The sequence below is a fragment of the Gigantopelta aegis genome, chromosome 5 (genome assembly GCF_016097555.1).
Source record: "Gigantopelta aegis isolate Gae_Host chromosome 5, Gae_host_genome, whole genome shotgun sequence".
In the NCBI taxonomy this organism is placed as follows: domain Eukaryota; kingdom Metazoa; phylum Mollusca; class Gastropoda; order Neomphalida; family Peltospiridae; genus Gigantopelta; species Gigantopelta aegis.
Window position 1 is genome coordinate 39,974,435 of NC_054703.1, and position 20,906 is coordinate 39,995,340.

Genomic DNA, 20,906 nt, shown 5'->3' on the forward strand with positions numbered 1-20,906 from the left:
ATTGTTTGTTTGTATAAATATGTATCTATCAAGCATATTATTTGGTATTTTGAAAATGACGGAATATGCAATATTTTTCTATATGTTTTAAATGATGCCGATAATAATGATATTTTTATATACATGTACTGTTAAAGGGACATTCCCGAGTTTGCTACATTGTAGGATGTTTCCGACAAATAAAATAGGTCTACGATTATACTTACATATTAAATATATTTTCTTGTTCAGAATATCAGTGTCTGTATATTCAACGTGTTTCGGGTCGTCTTAATATTTGTAAGAAGCCCAAACTGGATTTTTACTTCAAATAATTTCGTATGTACAAAAAAATCTTTTTTAGGAAATAAAATGAAATTTAACCTAGTACAGATATTAGAACGATCAGAAACACGTTTAATATACAGCCACTAATATTTTATGCAGAACAAAATATTTGATATATAATAATTACAGTCGTTAACATCTTAAAACTTGCAGCAAACTCAGGAATGTCCCTTTAAATTTAAGTAACAATTTAAACGTGTATATTAGTATTGTTCAAGATTTATATTTTAATTTCCATTGAAGAAGTTACACTTGTAAATTGAATTGTATATAAGTGTAGATGGATTACAAATGTATTAATATAGTAAAACACTATTTCTATTATTATTTTTTATTGTTGTTATTTTGTGGAGTCGTTTCTGTTGTAGCTGTTTACGCCTGGAAATAAAACGCTGAACCTTGATCTCGCCTAGTTGTCCCGTTGAGTTCTCGCTCGAGGTGCTTGCGTCGCAGGATCGAACCACCTTGGTGGATCCATTCAGCTGACAGGGTTTTTTCTCGTTCCATCCAGTGCACCACAACTGGACAAATGCCGTTGTATGTGCTATCCTGTCTATGGGATGGTGCATATAAAAGATCCCTTGCTGCTAATCGAAAAGAGTAGCCCATGAAGTGGCGACGGCGGATTTACTCCCTCAATATCTGTGTGGTCCTTAACCATATGCCCGACGCCATATATCCGTAAATAAAATGTGATGAGTGCGTCGTTAAGTAAAACATTCCTTTCTTTCTTTCTTTCAACGAGTCCGGTGACGGGACGTAGCCCAGTGGTACAGCGCTCGCCTGATGCGCGATCGATCTAGGACCGCTCCCCGTCGGTGGGTCCATTGGGCTATTTCTCGTTCCAGCCAGTGCTCCACAACTGGTGTAACAAAGGCCGTGGTATATACTATCCTGTCTGTGGGATGGTGCATATAAGAGATCCCTTGCCGTAAAGAGTAGCCCATGAAGTGACGACAGCGGGTTTCCTCTCTCAATATCTGTGTGGTCCTTAACCATATGTCCGACGCCATATAACCGTAATTAAATGTGTTGATTGCATTGTTAAATAGAACATTCCTTCCTTCAACGAATCCGTTACAATGGAGCCGACGTAGGGACTGGGTGTGTTCCTTCATTTCAACTTATTTTTGTGCTAATTTCCAATTAAGGTTCAAGCACGCTGTCTTGGACACATATGCCTCAGCTATCTGGGCTGTCTGTCCAGGACAGTGGGTTAGTTGTTAGTGGTTAGTGAGATAAAAGAGGGTGTAGTGGTCTTACACCTACCCATTGAGGCGTTAAAACTAGTTCTGGGTGGAATCCGGTACCAGGCTGCGAACCCAGTATCTATCAGCATTATGTCCGATGGCCTAACCATCACACCACAAAGGTCAGTTGTGTGTTCGTAACACAAGAATACATATATAACACAGTCAGGACCCATTACCCGTGGTCCACAGCTCCGTGATGTAGCCAACTTTGATGTGTCGGTGCGTAGTAGTGTTGGTATAAATGAATGAATGAATGAATGAATGAATGAATGTTTAACGACACCCCAGCACGAAAAATACATCGGCTATGGGGTGTCAAAAAAGGTTTGTTTTGTTTAACGTCAACACTAGAACACATTGATTTATTAATCATCGGCTATTGGATGTCAAACATTTGGTAATTTTGACATATAGTCAGAGAGGGAACCTGCTACATTTTTCCATTAGTAGTTAGGGATCTTTTATATGCACCATCCCACAGACAGGATAGCATATACTACGGCCTTCTATACACCAGTCGTGATGCACTGGTTGGAACAAAAGACCCATTAACGGCGATAGGAAATGGTTCATTTAACGACGCACTCAACACATTTTATTTACGGACATATGGTTAAGGACCACAAATTGGGTGCAAATATTATTTTACCTTCATAATTTATTAAGCGAAATAATGCTCATGATTCTTTCTTTATAACAAAATTTATTAACACTTGTGTTAATTTCTATATTAACAAAATAACAGAATATGGGAAGAGGCGACATAATAAATCGCAATCCGCATATCAACGTAATTAAAGAGTCCGAGCAGCAGGTGGGAATTGTTTTCTGGCTTTCATTTCCTTTCACATAATGTCATTTTTGATCGGAAGGTTTATTGAATTTATTAGAGTATTTTCTTCGATTTTCATTTATAAACTGCAAGCGATGCTAATCTAAATATTGAGGTTCCTATAAATCAATTTATAACTTGTACTCATTACATGGGGTTTTTAACATTTATTATAGTCTTTGCAAATGTTCGATCTTAATATCTGATGCTCGAAGTCGAAATAGAACGTGGGTTCGGACTATTTTTGTGAATCGAATCGGGTTGTTCATTTAAACGTGTTCCAATGGCGTGTGCAGGCATTTTAGCAGGGGTGGAGGTCTAGACTATGGCTAGTGAAGTTTATAGGGTGTCGAAATATGTCCCCCTCCACCGTCTCCACCCCACCCCCGCAAAATGTATTTAAAAAAAAAAAATTGCTCAATAGTGTAGGTGTTCGTTTTAGTTTGGGGTGGGGGTTTTTTTCATTTACATTTGCACAGGCGGATCTTGGGGAGGGGTGGGGGGAAGGGGGCCTAAATTTTTCAACAGTTATAATTTTATTATATATTAATTTACGTCCCCCTCCAAACCTCCCCAAAGTTCCCTTGGCATTCCGCCTCATGTCATTGGGGCTCCCCATAATGGATTTTCTGGATCCGCCACAGCTTTGTAAAACTTAAGTACAATATACACATTATACACCATTAATAAACGTTTCTTTATAAATATAACTCAAATATGTATAATTTTCACAATATAGCCAAGTATTATTTTCTGAGTAATATCATCGATAACAAATCTTTTGCATTAGATATTTGTAATAATACAGAAAAAAATATATTCTGTTTCCAATCATTTCCATTTTTTTTTTCTTTTTAAGTTAACCTTTTGACAAAATTAATTACTCTTATCATTACTGTATGATTTTCTTAATCCTAACCCTAAACTTAACCCATTTTCTTTCTAGGGAAGACATCCAGATACAAATTATACCCTTCAATGCATTTATTGAAGAAAGACATCCAGATAAAATGTATACTCTTCAAAGCAGTTACTGAATACTATCGTCTATCTAGACCAGTATGTTGTCCGGTGATGGTCGATGTGTCGAACGGGCGGTCTCTTCAAAACACTGTAAAACCAACACTGATGTGAAAATATTTGGCACAGATCAGCAACATTCCTTTGAGAAGCCTTTCAAATGTGGAATTTGCTTTAAATGTTTCTCGTGCAAGAGTCGTGTCCAGCGGCACATGAGAATCCACAGTGGTGAACGACCATATCAGTGCGATGTTTGCCGAAGGTGTTTTCGTCTGAATGGTAACTTAAAACAGCACATGTTAATTCACAGTGGTGTTAAAGATTTCACGTGCGACGTGTGCGGGGACTGTTTCTCTCACAGCTTCAGGTTAAGACAACACGCGTTAGTTCACACCACCGTTAAGCCGTTTAAATGTGCGGTGTGTGCAAAATATTTCTCATACAGATCCAACTTAAAACAGCATATGCTGGCTCACATCGGTGCCAAGCCTTACAAATGTGAGATATGTGCAAAATATTTCTCACAGAATTCTCACTTGAAACAGCACATGTTAATTCACGCTGGCGTCAAACCTTTCAAATGTGAGATGTGTGTGAAATATTTCTCACAGAAGTCGAGCCTGAAACTGCACGTGTTAATCCACGCTGGCGTCAAGCCGTATAAATGTGAGGTGTGTGCCAAACTGTTCTTACTGAATAACAACTTGAAGACGCACATGCTCGTTCACTCTGACGCCAGGCCGTTCCTGTGCGAGGTGTGTGCTGAGCGGTTCTCCCAGAACAAGCATTTAAAGCGACACATGTTGATTCATACGGGGGTTAAGTCTTTCAGATGTGAGACGTGTGACAGGTGCTTCTCACGCAGTACGACGTTGAAACGACACACGCTTGTTCACACTAGTGACAAACCTTACAAGTGTGACATGTGTACGAAATGTTTCTCTCAACGCAAGCAGTTGAAACATCATGTGTTGGTTCATGCTAGCGAGATAAACGTTTAAGAGTTGAAACATATGTTGGCTTTTGTTATTAAAAAAACGTCTTAATTTGAAACGTCATATGTTGGCTCTTGTTATTAAGAAAACGTCTTAATTTGAAACGTCATATGTTGGCTCTTGTTATTAAGAAAACATCTTAATTTGAAACGTCATATGTTGGCTCTTGCTATTGATGGAAGGAAGTAATGTTTTATTTAACGACGCACTCAACACATTTTATCAATGTGCTCTTGTGTTGTCGTTAAACAAAACAAACTTTAAAACAAACAATTCAATAGCCGTGGTATATCCTACCATGTCTATGTGATGGTGCATGTAAAAGAACTTGCTACTAATGCAAAATTGTAGCGGGTTTCCTCTCTAAGACTGTGTGTCAAAATTACCAAATCCAATAGCCAATGATTAATAAACCAATGTGCTCTAATGGTGTTGTTAAACAAAACAGACTAACTTTTAAGTTTCAGTTATTCATGCACTGGTGTATTGAGTTGGGTGGAGCGGGTAATTGTCTCAATTGTCGTATAGTGTAATGGTATTTATTGTGGTAAAGAAGTTTATTTAGTGCGAGAGGTACACAAATTGTTTTATTGTTTGATTATTTTATCAATTTACATTCGGTTAATATGTACTGTTTACATACATGTATGTAATTTGTCTTTATTAAATATGAATTAAAAACTTCATATTTTATCTTTTTAATTACAAATATATATATATTATACTCGGGGAAAAAAGTTCCTGTGCACTAAATGATTGCATATAGAATATAATTTACTTGAAATCTGGTTATCACCCCCGTCGATATTCCAACGGTGTCCTGTCAATTGCACGAACTATTCATACTTTGTGATCACACGTTGCATTACTAGCATTCTTGGTCACGTGCTCCTGTTTGACGTTATTTTTCTTATCATTGGACTTTAAAACTATTGTATGGATTCTCATCACTCAGAAAAATATTTTTGTTGGTATCTGATCGTCGTCAGTGTGATGCCACGCCTCCCAGAAAATTGACTCCTTCGAACGATGGGTATGATTGAGGTTAGAACGGCACAAACGCTGTTGCTAGTAATTTTGGTATTCATTGGTGTTCATCAGAACACTATGCAATATCTGCGGAGATGTTCTCGACAGTTTAGGGGTACTAGGGATCTTCCATGTTTAGGGAGTCGACACGTGACGCCACGTCAGCAAATCGTCAGTATTAAGCGGGAATCATTTGGAAATGATACATGTAACATCCAAATGCATCTCTAAGTTAAGGTCAATCCGTGGAAGAACTGAACGCAACCGATTAGGTGATAACAAAGTACGACCATGACCGTAATATGTTGTTCTGTTACATCATCACCGACGGTGCACCAAACATTGTGTTCAGAAGGCAGGAGAGGATCACCGTACTTTTAACAGATAAATAGTACATCTATGTAAATCACAATATTTAAAAATTTTAAAACTTTAAGTCCTACTGAAATTTTAATGATGCATAGGAACTTTTTTTCGTGTGTATATATACAATGTATATACGTATATATATATATATATATATATATATATATATATATATATATTTATTTATTATTATTATTATTAATACTCTTCCCCCCACCCCCTTTTTTTTTTTTTTTTTTTTTTTATTTCTAAAATTATTTTCAATTTAAACTTTAGAATTTATAACTACTAGTCTATAAACGTTCATGGTTTTAAATAGTTATTGCTTACACCTCAATATTGACAGTATGCCAGCTATTGTGGGATGGTGTATATAAAAGATCCCATGCTACTAATGGGAAAATGTAGCGGGTTTTCTCTCTAAGACTATATGTTAAAGTTACCAAATGTTTAACATCCATTAACCGATGATTAATGAATCAATGTGCTCTAGTGTCGTTAAACACAAACAAACTAACTGTTTTAACCAATTATGGATTCTAATAATAATTTTTTAAAAGCAATAATAATTTATGGTTCTATGGTGACATGATATCTGCGTTTGGTCTCCTACGATCTGCAGATATTGATTCATATATTATAGGAACCACGTGTTAGTCTGATCTTCTTGCTCCTGGGGCGGAATATAGCTGAATGGTACGGAATTCGGATACCTCTGGTGTGAAAAATATAACCTGTACCCCATTTTACTGATTAATAATTTGAAAAGTGTTAACACCATGACAGTGATAGTTTACACCTGATATCATATGGGTGTAATAACTCGAGTATTTGGGTTGAATGCGTCTGAAGTACTGACAGAATCAAAATTGCATGTCAAAAGATATAATTTCAGAGTCGTATTCCCGGGGTAATAAAATGTTTATTCCACCATGCTCGACGGGGTAATAAAATGTTTATTCCACCATGCTCGACGGGGTAATAAAATGTTTATTCCACCATGCTCGACGGCGGTTAAATATTGAAGCAATATTGGAAACGATTGGAAGATTAGTTCTGTAAACTATCTTATCAACATAAGCGTACGACATAGGGGCCGGAGGATTTCCCCCCCCCCCCCCCCCCCCCCCCCCCCAAACCCCTAGTGCTGGAGCAATTCCTCAAATTCGGGCACAAACGATAGAGATATTCGGGCAAGATGTGCTAACCTGAGACCTTTTTACCATGTATTTCCATCAATTTACCCACAAAATTAGTTGTAATCCATGGGGGAAAATACGTAGTTATTAGTTTATTAGTTTGCAAGCATATATAGCTGTTTAGTAGTGATGCAATGAATGAATGAATGAATGTTTAACGACACCCCAGCACGAAAAATACATCGGCTATTGGGTGTCAAACTATGGTAATGCAAATAATTAAAGTGATGATCAATATCAATATAAAAATTCAAGGTTTAAACAAAAACAGTGTAAAGAACTGTGCAAAAATTCAAATACAAATATCACAGAATTTTACGGATACTGAATTTTACTCTAAACTTCAATTTGTGCTGTATTGGCCATTCTCAAAGAGAATGTTACACCCCTGCACCACGGTGAGGTTACAGCACACGCAGGGGCCTAGTAGTGATGCTTATATATTTATAAATAAATGTTCAGATTTGGCTATTTTTGTTGAATTCGGGCAAACACGAGCCTGTACCACCACCACCACCCAACCCCCGTACAAAAATGGAATCCCGTACGACTATGGTTATCAAGAGGGTGCCATTTGCCTGTCCTGAACGAAGGAGCCGGAGCAAGTCAACACCTGCGCCCATGGTAGGCGTGCGCTACAACAGCTTGCTCTCAATGTGCACGTTAAGACCTCTGGCCTGGATGTGCCATATGTAATTTATGAAACTCGTAGTTGAGGAATAAAACAATCCCCAAACTCGTTACATAAATACCGTGTGGCTCACGCAATAATCTGTCTGTCTGTCGGTCTATCTCTGTCCCTCCGTCCGTCTGTCTGTCTATCTATTTATCTATCTATGTATTACATACATCACACACACACACACACACACACACACACACACACACACACACACACACCGAGAGAGACAGAGAGAGACATACATACATAAATACATATATCAATCATGCATACAAATATACATACATACATAGATAGATATATTTATATATATAGATAGATACATACATACATACGTACATACGTACGTACGTATTGATGTATGAATCTCTATATATTGTATGTATCTCGAGGTTGACTGTTACATAGATATTAACGCACTGGCGCAGGGGATAATTAAATCCTTTCTGGCCTCACAAATTGTCCCATGCCGTTGCTGGGACTCGAACCTGTGGCACCGATTCCCCACAAATTGCAAGACTAACCACGATACGCTCTGAGCTATCGAAGCTTCAATAAAAAAAGAAGTTCTTTAACTCTACCATATGCATGGAGCCTACAATCTACGCGGTCTATCCCGCTTACGTGCATGAAACATTGAGCCTACAATCTACGCGGTCTATCCCGCTTACGTGCATGAAACATTGAGAGAGAGAGAGAGAGAGAGAGAGAGAGAGAGAGAGAGAGAGAGAGAGAGAGAGAGAGAGAGAGAGAGAGAGAGAGAGAGAGAGAGAGAGAGAGAGAGAGAGAGACAGACAGACAGACAGACAGACATAATACATACATACATAAATACATATATCAATACATGCATACAAATATACATACAAACATACATAGATGGATAGATAGATAGATAGATGTATATATATGTATATATAGACATCTATAGATAGATAGATACATACATACATACGTACGTATGTATGTATGTATGTATATAGATAGATACATACATACATATGTATGTATCTAGATAGATGTATGTATGTATGTATCTATCTACAGATACATGCATACATACATACATAGATAGATATCTATGTATGTATGTATTTTGTATGTATGTATGTATGCATGTATGTGTGTATGTATGAATATCTATCTATCTCTCTATCTATCTATCTATCTATTTATCTATATATATATTATATTAAATGAACCAAACATAGCAGATGTAACCCGCATTTTATAGTCGGAACAACAGGTCAGAATAGGTTTTACATGTCCGTTTCCTGTTTTGTAACCTGATTGTTGTTCGGTAGGTTTATTAAGTTTACAGTAACAGTTTACGTGTTTTATTTATTAAGTACAACATATGCTCATTGGTATAGTTAATAATATGTTTGAAATAAACGTCCTGTATGTATTGCCTCTTTTAACTCGGAACATTTATTTCATTCAGTGGTATGAAGTCAAAGTCAGTGGCCCAATATCCGAACTGGAACCAGGAATCGGACTGAGTGGGTTTTTGTTGTTGTTAAAAACAAAATGGGCCCGTGCTTATAAATGCTTTTAGTCCAGACTCGATCTCTAATGACGTCACACACATACAAGTTGTATGGCGATGTCATGACAATAGTGTCTCAGACACTCTTAGACTCGAGTCTAGATTAAAACTTTTATAAGCACAAGACTTGGTCGCAAGTTTGGATAAGATGGGATTGCTTCTTTTCTTAAATAAGTAAATCTACTATAGTTTTATAAGTACTGACCTTAATAGTGTTCTTAGTATTTAGTTTTATTTTACATAATTATAACTGGGATATAATATTGCTACCACTTAAAATATTAGTGTAAAGCAAACTAATTAAAATATATTTCTTCCTACTACTACTACTACCACCACCACCACCACCACCACCACCACCACCACTAATACTAGTACTACTACTAGTACTAGTACTACTAGTACTACTACTAGTACTAGTACTACTAGTAGTAGTACTACTACTACCACTACTACTACTACTACTACTACTACCACCTACCACCACCACCACCATCACTACTACTAGTAGTACTACTACTACTATTACTGCTACTAGCACCACCAACACCAACACTATTACTACTACTAGTACTACTACTATTACCACTATCACTACCACTACTACTGCTACCACTACTACTACTATTATTATTACTACTACTACTACTACCACTACCACTACTACCACTACGACTATTACTATTATTACTACTGCTGCTGTTGCTGCTGCTGCTAATACTACTACTACTGTTACTATTACTACAACAACTACAACAACTACTACTACTACTACTACTACTGCTACTACCGCCTACCATAACCACCACCATCACTACTACTAGTACTACTATTATTACTGCTACTATCACCACCACTATTACTACTAGTACTACCACTACTAGTAGTAGTAGTACTACCACTACTACCACTACCACTACTACTACTACCACTACTACTATTACTATTATTACTACTACTACTACTGCTACTGCTGCTGCTGCTGCTGCTGCTACTACTACTACTGCTGTTGCTGTTACTACTACTACTACTACTACTATTGCTGCTGCTGCTGCTGCTAATTCCCCAATCCATCATTATAATATAATGCTCAGTTGTTATTGGCATGTTAACCAATACATGATCATGTACTACTAATAAACCTTTCTATCGGTTATCTTGGCCTTTTCACAACAATGAGAGAGACAGAAAGAGAGAGAGAGAGAGAGAGAGAGAGAGAGAGAGAGAGAGAGAGAGAGAGAGAGAGAGAGAGAGAGAGAGAGAGAGAGAGAGAGAGAGAGACAGACAGACAGACAGACAGACAGACAGACAAAGAGAAGGGGACGGTACGTATTGGTATGGTTCGCTGTACTGCGGCCACTAAAATAGACTCGCCCGATATTTTTAGAATTTGTATGCTCCCAAATAACGTTATAAAAGGCGAAGTGTGATTGGTCAATATTTAAATTATTATTTACTGACGAAATGTTACCTGGACATTGGAGACTACGCAGTGTTGTTAGCAATCCGATTAAAATTAGTTCTACTGGTCTAAATAAGGCATTCGTAATTCACATGAAACATATCGTATACCCTCAGGATAATTCGGAATATTTTTAAATTATTTTCAAATCACTGGCATGATTCTGCAAGTAAGGTTTTGATTGGTGGACATGAGCTCCAACTGGCTCGTGTTAGATCCACATGTAATAGTGGAGCTAATTTTAATTAGATTGACTGAGACCGTGAGAGAGAGGGAGAGAGAGAGGGAGGGAGGGAGACAGACAGACAGACAGAGAGAGAGAGAGTGAGACAGACAGACAGACAGACAGACCGACAGACAGACAGACAGACCGAGGAGGGAGGGAGGGAGGGAGACAGACAGAGAAAGACCGAGAGAGAGAGAGATAGATTATTTTTTATTATTGTTCAATGAATTTCCTGGGCCTTTTTCAGTATTCCTCTACAATACTGAAGATACCCAAGGATGTTCCTGGCAGCCTGGTTTTTAAGATTCACATTTTTATATCAATATAATTATACTGTTTAAAACATTGACGGAAAGCCTGTATCTGACAAAGAGTATGGCTTTAAAGAGACTCACAATGAAAGACACCCAGATATAAATTATACTCTTCAAAGCAGTTACTGAAGAAAGACATCCAGATATAAATTATACTCTTCAAAGCAGTTACTGAAAAAAGACATCCAGATATAATGTATACTCTTCAAAGCAGTTACTGAAGAAAGACATCCAGATATAAATTATACTCTTCAAAGCAGTTACTGAAGAACGACATCCAGATATAAATTATACTCTTCAAAGCAGTTACTGAAGAACGACATCCAGATATAAATTATACTCTTCAAAGCAGTTACTGAAGAAAGACATCCAGATATAAATTATACTCTTCAAAGCAGTTACTGAAGAAAGACATCCAGATATAATGTATACTCTTCAAAGCAGTTACTGAAGAACGACATCCAGATATAAATTATACTCTTCAAAGCAGTTACTGAAGAACGACATCCAGATATAAATTATCAAAGCAGTTACTGAAAAGACATCCAGTATACTCTTCAAAGCAGTTACTGAAGAACGACATCCAGATATAAATTATACTCTTCAAAGCAGTTACTGAAGAACGACATCCAGATATAAATTATACTCTTCAAAGCAGTTACTGAAGAACGACATCCAGATATAAATTATACTCTTCAAAGCAGTTACTGAAGAACGACATCCAGATATAATGTATACTCTTCAAAGCAGTTACTGAAGAACGACATCCAGATATAAATTATACTCTTCAAAGCAGTTACTGAAAAAAGACATCCAGATATAATGTATACTCTTCAAAGCAGTTACTGAAGAAAGACATCCAGATATAAATTATACTCTTCAAAGCAGTTACTGAAGAAAGACATCCAGATATAAATTATACTCTTCAAAGCAGTTACTGAAGAAAGACATCCAGATATAAATTATACTCTTCAAAGCAGTTACTGAAGAAAGACATCCAGATATAATGTATACTCTTCAAAGCAGTTACTGAAGAACGACATCCAGATATAAATTATACTCTTCAAAGCAGTTACTGAAGAAAGACATCCAGATATAAATTATACTCTTCAAAGCAGTTACTGAAGAAAGACATCCAGATATAAATTATACTCTTCAAAGCAGTTACTGAAGAAAGACATCCAGATATAAATTATACTCTTCAAAGCAGTTACTGAAGAACGACATCCAGATATAAATTATACTCTTCAAAGCAGTTACTGAAGAACGACATCCAGATATAAATTATACTCTTCAAAGCAGTTACTGAAGAAAGACATCCAGATATAAATTATACTCTTCAAAGCAGTTACTGAAGAAAGACATCCAGATATAATTATACTCTTCAAAGCAGTTACTGAAGAACGACATCCAGATATAAATTATACTCTTCAAAGCAGTTACTGAAGAAAGACATCCAGATATAAATTATACTCTTCAAAGCAGTTACTGAAGAAAGACATCCAGATATAAATTATACTCTTCAAAGCAGTTACTGAAGAAAGACATCCAGATATAATGTATACTCTTCAAAGCAGTTACTGAAGAAAGACATCCAGATATAAATTATACTCTTCAAAGCAGTTACTGAAGAAAGACATCCAGATATAATGTATACTCTTCAAAGCAGTTACTGAAGAAAGACATCCAGATATAAATTATACTCTTCAAAGCAGTTACTGAAGAAAGACATCCAGATATAAGATAAATTATACTCTTCAAAGCAGTTACTGAAGAAAGACATCCAGATATAAATTATATCTTCAAAGCAGTTACTGAAGAAAGACATCCAGATTAAAATACTCTTCAAAGCAGTTACTGAAGAAAGACATCCAGATATAAATTATACTCTTCAAAGCAGTTACTGAAGAAAGACATCCAGATATAATGTATACTCTTCAAAGCAGTTACTGAAGAAAGACATCCAGATATAAATTATACTCTTCAAAGCAGTTACTGAAGAAAGACATCCAGATATAAATTATACTCTTCAAAGCAGTTACTGAAGAAAGACATCCAGATATAAATTATACTCTTCAAAGCAGTTACTGAAGAAAGACATCCAGATATAAATTATACTCTTCAAAGCAGTTACTGAAGAAAGACATCCAGATATAAATTATACTCTTCAAAGCAGTTACTGAAGAAAGACATCCAGATATAAATTATACTCTTCAAAGCAGTTACTGAAGAAAGACATCCAGATATAAAATTATACTCTTCAAAGCAGTTACTGAAGAAAGACATCCAGATATAAATTATACTCTTCAAAGCAGTTACTGAAGAAAGACATCCAGATATAAATTATACTCTTCAAAGCAGTTACTGAAGAACGACATCCAGATATAAATTATACTCTTCAAAGCAGTTACTGAAGAAAGACATCCAGATATAAATTATACTCTTCAAAGCAGTTACTGAAGAACGACATCCAGATATAAATTATACTCTTCAAAGCAGTTACTGAAGAACGACATCCAGATATAAATTATACTCTTCAAAGCAGTTACTGAAGAAAGACATCCAGATATAAATTATACTCTTCAAAGCAGTTACTGAAGAAAGACATCCAGATATAAATTATACTCTTCAAAGCAGTTACTGAAGAACGACATCCAGATATAAATTATACTCTTCAAAGCAGTTACTGAAGAACGACATCCAGATATAAATTATACTCTTCAAAGCAGTTACTGAAGAAAGACATCCAGATATAAATTATACTCTTCAAAGCAGTTACTGAAGAACGACATCCAGATATAAATTATACTCTTCAAAGCAGTTACTGAAGAAAGACATCCAGATATAAATTATACTCTTCAAAGCAGTTACTGAAGAACGACATCCAGATATAAATTATACTCTTCAAAGCAGTTACTGAAGAAAGACATCCAGATATAAATTATACTCTTCAAAGCAGTTACTGAAGAACGACATCCAGATATAAATTATACTCTTCAAAGCAGTTACTGAAGAAAGACATCCAGATATAAATTATACTCTTCAAAGCAGTTACTGAAGAACGACATCCAGATATAAATTATACTCTTCAAAGCAGTTACTGAAGAACGACATCCAGATATAAATTATACTCTTCAAAGCAGTTACTGAAAAAAGACATCCAGATATAATGTATACTCTTCAAAGCAGTTACTGAAGAACGACATCCAGATATAAATTATACTCTTCAAAGCAGTTACTGAAGAAAGACATCCAGATATAAATTATACTCTTCAAAGCAGTTACTGAAGAAAGACATCCAGATATAAATTATACTCTTCAAAGCAGTTACTGAAGAAAGACATCCAGATATAAATTATACTCTTCAAAGCAGTTACTGAAGAAAGACATCCAGATATAAATTATACTCTTTAATGCATGCACTGGACATCGTCTACCTTGAACGATTATGTCGACCAGTGGTGATAGATGTGTCGAACTGGAGGAAGTCTCTCCAACACAGGGAGAAACCATCACTGATGTGGAAATACATAATCTTACCCATGAGCAGTCTAAAGAGAAACCTTTCCAATGTGGGGAGTGCTTAAAATGTTTCTCTTACAAGTGTAGGATTAAGCAGCACATGAGGATCCATGTTGGTAGAAACCCATTCCTGTGTGAGGTGTGCAGGAAGTGTTTTCCTCTGAGGTTCTTCCTGGAAGAACACATGTTGATCCATAGGGGTGTTACCACCTACAAATGTGAGCTGTGTACAAAGCGCTTCTCTCGAAGGTCCAACATGAAAAGGCATATGCTGGTGGTTCACGTTGGTGACAAACCTTTTAAATGTGAGGTGTGCGGAAAACGTTTCTTAAGGGAAAGCGAATTACGAAACCATATGTTGGTGCACACAGGTGTGAAAGAGTTCAAATGTGAGGTGTGTGAAAAGCGGTTTGTTCGTGATTTTCTCTTGAAAAGACACTTGTTAATTCATACAGGTATTAAACCTTTTCAGTGTGATGCGTGTACAAAATGTTTCCTACGAAAAATCGAGTTAACAAACCATATGTTGGTTCACACTGGCGTTAAAGAGTTCAAATGCGAGGTGTGTTCAAAGCGTTTCTTTCGGAACAATACTTTGAAAAGACATGTGTTAATTCACACGGATGTCAAGCCTTTTAAATGTGAGGTGTGTGCAAAACAGTTCTCACAAAGTTTCCACTTAAAACAGCATATGACAATTCACGCTGGTTTTAAACCGTTCATATGTGAGGTGTGTGCAAAGTATTTCGCCACGAGAAGACTCTTGGAAACACATATGTGGATTCACACTGGTGTTAAGCCTTTCGCTTGTGATGTGTGTGATAAACAGTTTTCACGTAGCAGCAACTTGAAACAACATATGTTGCTTCACTCTTAGCTCGAGTAACGTCTAGCCCTCCCCTTATTGATATGTTGTAGGGGAGGGCTAGAGAGAAATGTGTGGATTAGCTTGAGTCACCTCTAGCCCTCCCATTATTGATATAGTGATGGGAAGGGCGAGAGGGGACTGTGTAATACTTCGGCAATTGTCGACGACCAAATGGTAGCCAGCTACTGTGTCTATAATGCTATATTTTTCCTAGATTTGATGCCACAGAGATTTAGTTTAATTATTCTCGAGTGAAGTTATTACATTAAGCTTACTGCTTGTTAACCAGTACCAACGTTACAGGAAGAAACCCGACACCTCTATGCGAAACGAATCCGCGCTGTACTTTCTGGTGGTGACGTAGAGCAAAGTGTGTATTTTAGACACATTAGCTGGCTACCATTTGGTCGTCGGCGATTGCCGAAGTGTGACATACATTTCTCTCTAGCCCTCCTCTACAACATATCAATAAGGGGAGGGCTAGAGGTGACTCGAGCTAATACACACAGTCCCCTCTAGCCCTCCTCTACAACATATCAATAAGGGGAGGGCTAGAGGTGACTCAAGCTAATCCACACATTTCTCTCTAGCCCTCCTCTACAACATATCAATAAGGGGAGGGCTAGAGGTGACTCAAGCTAATCCACACATTTCTCTCTAGCCCTCCCCTACAACATGTCAATAAGGGGAGGGCTAGAGGTGACTCGAGCTAATACACACAGTCCCCTCTAGCCCTCCTCTACAACATATCAATAAGGGGAGGGCTAGAGGTTACTCGAGCTAATACACACATTTCTCTCTAGCCCTCCCCTACAACATATCACTAAGGGGAGGGCTAGAGGTGACTCAAGCTAATACACATATTTCTCTCTAGCCCTCCCCTACAACATATCAATATGGGGAGGGCTAGACGTTACTCGAGCTAGTTCATACTAAACCTTTCAAGTGTGGTACGACGTGTCATGAGCTGAAACGTCATCAGTTGATTCATACAGGTGAGAAACCATTACAATGTGAAATGTGCACGGAATGTTTTACAGACAATACCAGCATCAAGCGCCACCATTCCATTCACAACAATGTTTGTTTATACTCGTCTTAAAGGCGCAGACGGTCATGTTTAACCCGTAAACATGGTCACTAATTTTGGTTAATCTAGAAACCTGTAACACGCCTGGATAAAGTTACAACAGACTGAAACAAGAATCTGTGACGTTGACACAGTGAAATACCTTTAAAATAGACTACAACTCGGCTCCATAACCGTTTGTTCTCGGACGTACATGCGTTTTTAAAAATATAAAAAATGCATTTTGTGTTATTAAAAACACCAGGATGACCAGAAACACTTCGAATGTACGGAAATGGGTAATCTAAACAATAAAATATAAGTAATGTTTGATTTCAGTGATCATAAACGGCTGTAATAGTGACACATATGCTGTAGTGTTTAAACACTAGGGTCTGTCCCTTTAACCCTTTCAAATATGAGATGTGTAAAACATATTTCTCACTTACAAAGTAAGGGGCGGCATTTAGCTCAGTCGGTTGAATGCTCGCCGGAGATGCTTGCGTCGCAGGATCGAACCACCTGTTTCCTCTGACTACGTGTCAGAATTACCAAATGTTTGACATTCCGTAGCCGATGATTAATTAACCAATGTGCTCTAGTGGTGTTGTTAAACAAAACAAACTAAATTTCTCATGAAAATGAAATCTGTTTCTTGCTGTTGTGCTAGAGGAACAACTTTTGGTGTAATAATTTCATTGCTGTATCTAACTCCCACAATGATGATGATAAAAATTAAAGTTTGTTTTCTTCAGCGACAGCACTAGAAGTCATTAATTTACTGTCATCGGCTATTGGATGTGAAACTTTTGATAATTTTGACATATAGCCTAAAGTAAATAGGAAATCCGTACATTTTTCCATTAGTAGCATGGGATGTTTTATGTGCACCATCCCACATACAGGATAGCACATGCTACAACCTTTGATATACCAGTCGTCGTGCAGTGGCTGGAATGAGAAATACAGACTCGATAGAGTATCGTGTCTCGACTCAAAAAGGTTTATAATAATGTCATGACACCGTCATACAACCCGTCGGTGGACCCATTGGGTTATTTCTCGTTCCAGCCAGTGCTCCACAACTGGTGTAACAAAGGCAGTGGTATGTACTATCCTGCCTGTGGGATGGCGCATATAAAAGATCCCTTGATGCTAATCGAAAAGAGTAGCCCATGAAGTGGCGACAGCGGTTTCCCCCCTCAATATCTGTGTGGTCCTTAACCATATGTCCGACGCCATATAACCGTAGTGTGTGCTCCGCAAGGCTCAGTGGGTAGGTGTACATCACTTGCACCGACCAGTGATCCATAACTGGTTCAACAAAGGCCATGGTTTGTGCTATCCTGCCTGTGGGAAGCGCACATAAAGTTCCCTTGCTGCTTGTCGTAAAAGAGAAGCCTATGTGGCGACAGTGGGTTTCCTCTAAAAAACAGTGTCAGAATGACCATATATTTGACGTCCAATAGCCGATAAGATAAAAAAAAAAAATGTGCTCTAGTGGGGTCGTTAAATAAAACAAACTTTACTTTTTTACTTTCCATATAACCGTAAATAAAATGTGTTGAGTGCGTCGTTACATAAACCATTTCCTTCCTCCTCCATACAAATCGTATGCGTATGACGTCATTACAGATTGAGTCTGGACTCAAAAATTTTATAAGCACGGGCTCAGGTCGTCAGCATGACGTCTGTTCCTTTCCATTCAAGTGGACAATGGTCATTTAATCATAATATTGTGTACTCGTTCGAAAGTGTTTCTTCTTGCTAGTGATACCTGTCCTGTTGCTTGTAAAACTTTGCTTGTTTAACAACACCACAAGAGCACATTAATTTTATTGATCATTGGCTATTGGTGTCAAACATTTGGTAATTTTGGTATTTTTTTCAGTTCAACTTATTTTCGTGCTTATATCCAATTAAGGTTCAAACACGCTGTCCTGGGCACACACCTCAGCTATCTGGGCTGTATGTCCAGGTTTCCAGGACAGTGGACAGTGTTAAGACAGGAAACCTGCTAAAAAATTTCCATTTAGTAGCAAAAAATGTTTCTTATGCACCATCTCATAGACAGGATAGCACATACCACGGCCTTTGATGTACCAGTCATATTGCACTGGCTGGAATGAGAAAAAGCCCAATGGGCCCACCGACTGATGGGGATCGATCCCAGACCAACCGCGCATTAAGCGAGCGTTTTACCACTGGGCTACGTCCCGTCCATTGACCAGATTACGGTTGGCGTTATAGACATGAACATGTAGTCTATGTGATGCAACATTACTTCTAGACTTCACACCACATAGATGACGTTTTACCACTGGGCTACGTCCCTCCCCTTGACCAGATTACGGTTGACGTTATAGACATGAACATGTAGTCTATGTGATGCAACATTACTTCTAGACTTCACACCACATAGATGACGTTTTACCACTGGGCTACGTCCCGTCCATTGACCAGATTACGGTTGGCGTTATAGACATGAACATGTAGTCTATGTGATGCAACATTACTTCTAGACTGCACACCACATAGATGACGTTTTACCACTGGGCTACGTCCCGTCCATTGACCAGATTACGGTTGGCGTTATAGACATGAACATGTAGTCTATGTGATGCAACATTACTTCTAGACTGCACACCACATAGATGACGTTTTACCACTGGGCTACGTCCCGTCCATTGACCAGATTACGGTTGGCGTTATAGACATGAACATGTAGTCTATGTAATGCAACATTACTTCTAGACTGCACACCACATAGATGACGTTTTACCACTGGGCTACGTCCCGTCCATTGACCAGATTACGGTTGGCGTTATAGACATGAACATGTAGTCTATGTGATGCAATATTACTTCTAGACTGCACACCACATAGATGACGTTTTACCACTGGGCTACGTCCCGTCCATTGACCAGATTACGGTTGGCGTTATAGACATGAACATGTAGTCTATGTGATGCAACATTACTTCTAGACTTCACACCACATAGATGACGTTTTATGACTGGGCTACGTCCCGTCCATTGACCAGATTACGGTTGGCGTTATAGACATGAACATGTAGTCTATGTGATGCAATATTACTTCTAGACTGCACACCACATAGATGACGTTTTACCACTGGGCTACGTCCCGTCCATTGACCAGATTACGGTTGGCGTTATAGACATGAACATGTAGTCTATGTGATGCAACATTACTTCTAGACTGCACACCACATAGATGACGTTTTACCACTGGGCTACGTCCCTCCCCTTGACCAAATTACGGTTGACGTTATAGACATGAACATGTAGTCTATGTGATGCAACATTACTTCTAGACTGCACACCACATAGATGACGTTTTACCACTGGGCTACGTCCCGTCCATTGACCAGATTACGGTTGGCGTTATAGACATGAACATGTAGTCTATGTGATGCAACATTACTTCTAGACTTCACACCACATAGATGACGTTTTACCACTGGGCTACGTCCCCAGATTACGGTTGGCGTTATAGACATGAACATGTAGTCTTGACCAGATTACGGTTAGACTGTTATAGACATGACGTTTTACATGTAGTCTATGGTTGCAATAGACATTACTTCTATGACTGCAACACACCACATAGATGACGTTTTACCACTGGGCTACGTCCCGTCCATTGACCAGATTACGGTTGGCGTTATAGACATGAACATAGTCTATGTGATGCAACATTACTTCTAGACTGCACACCACATAGATGACGTTTTACCACTGGGCTACGTCCCGTCCATTGACCAGATTACGGTTGGCGTTATAGACATGAACATGTAGTCTATGTGATGCAATATTACTTCTAGACTGCACACCACATAGATGACGTTTTACCACTGGGCTACGTCCCGTCCATTGACCAGATTACGGTTGGCGTTATAGACATGAACATGTAGTCTATGTGATGCAACATTACTTCTAGACTGCACACCACATAGATGACGTTTTACCACTGGGCTACGTCCCGTCCATTGACCAGATTACGGTTGGCGTTATAGACATGAACATGTAGTCTATGTGATGCAATATTACTTCTAGACTGCACACCACATAGATGACGTTTTACCACTGGGCTACGTCCCGTCCATTGACCAGATTACGGTTGGCGTTATAGACATGAACATGTAGTCTATGTGATGCAACATTACTTCTAGA

General features: G+C 38.0%; 2 protein-coding genes across 2 annotated transcripts; both read left to right on the forward strand.

Moving 5' to 3' along the window:
* The first annotated feature begins 2,413 nt into the window (after positions 1-2,413).
* On the forward strand, positions 2,414-5,101 carry LOC121373772 (zinc finger protein 708-like). The gene is made up of 2 exons (XM_041500528.1): positions 2,414-2,527; positions 3,359-5,101. Exon 2 carries the CDS (start codon positions 3,474-3,476, stop codon positions 4,431-4,433), a length of 960 nt encoding a protein of 319 aa, XP_041356462.1. The 5' UTR covers positions 2,414-2,527; positions 3,359-3,473; the 3' UTR covers positions 4,434-5,101.
* A 9,195-nt stretch (positions 5,102-14,296) lies between these two features.
* On the forward strand, positions 14,297-15,696 carry LOC121373774 (gastrula zinc finger protein XlCGF8.2DB-like). Its single transcript, XM_041500530.1, has one exon. It carries the CDS (start codon positions 14,703-14,705, stop codon positions 15,651-15,653), a length of 951 nt encoding a protein of 316 aa, XP_041356464.1. The 5' UTR covers positions 14,297-14,702; the 3' UTR covers positions 15,654-15,696.
* Positions 15,697-20,906: the final 5,210 nt, after the last annotated feature.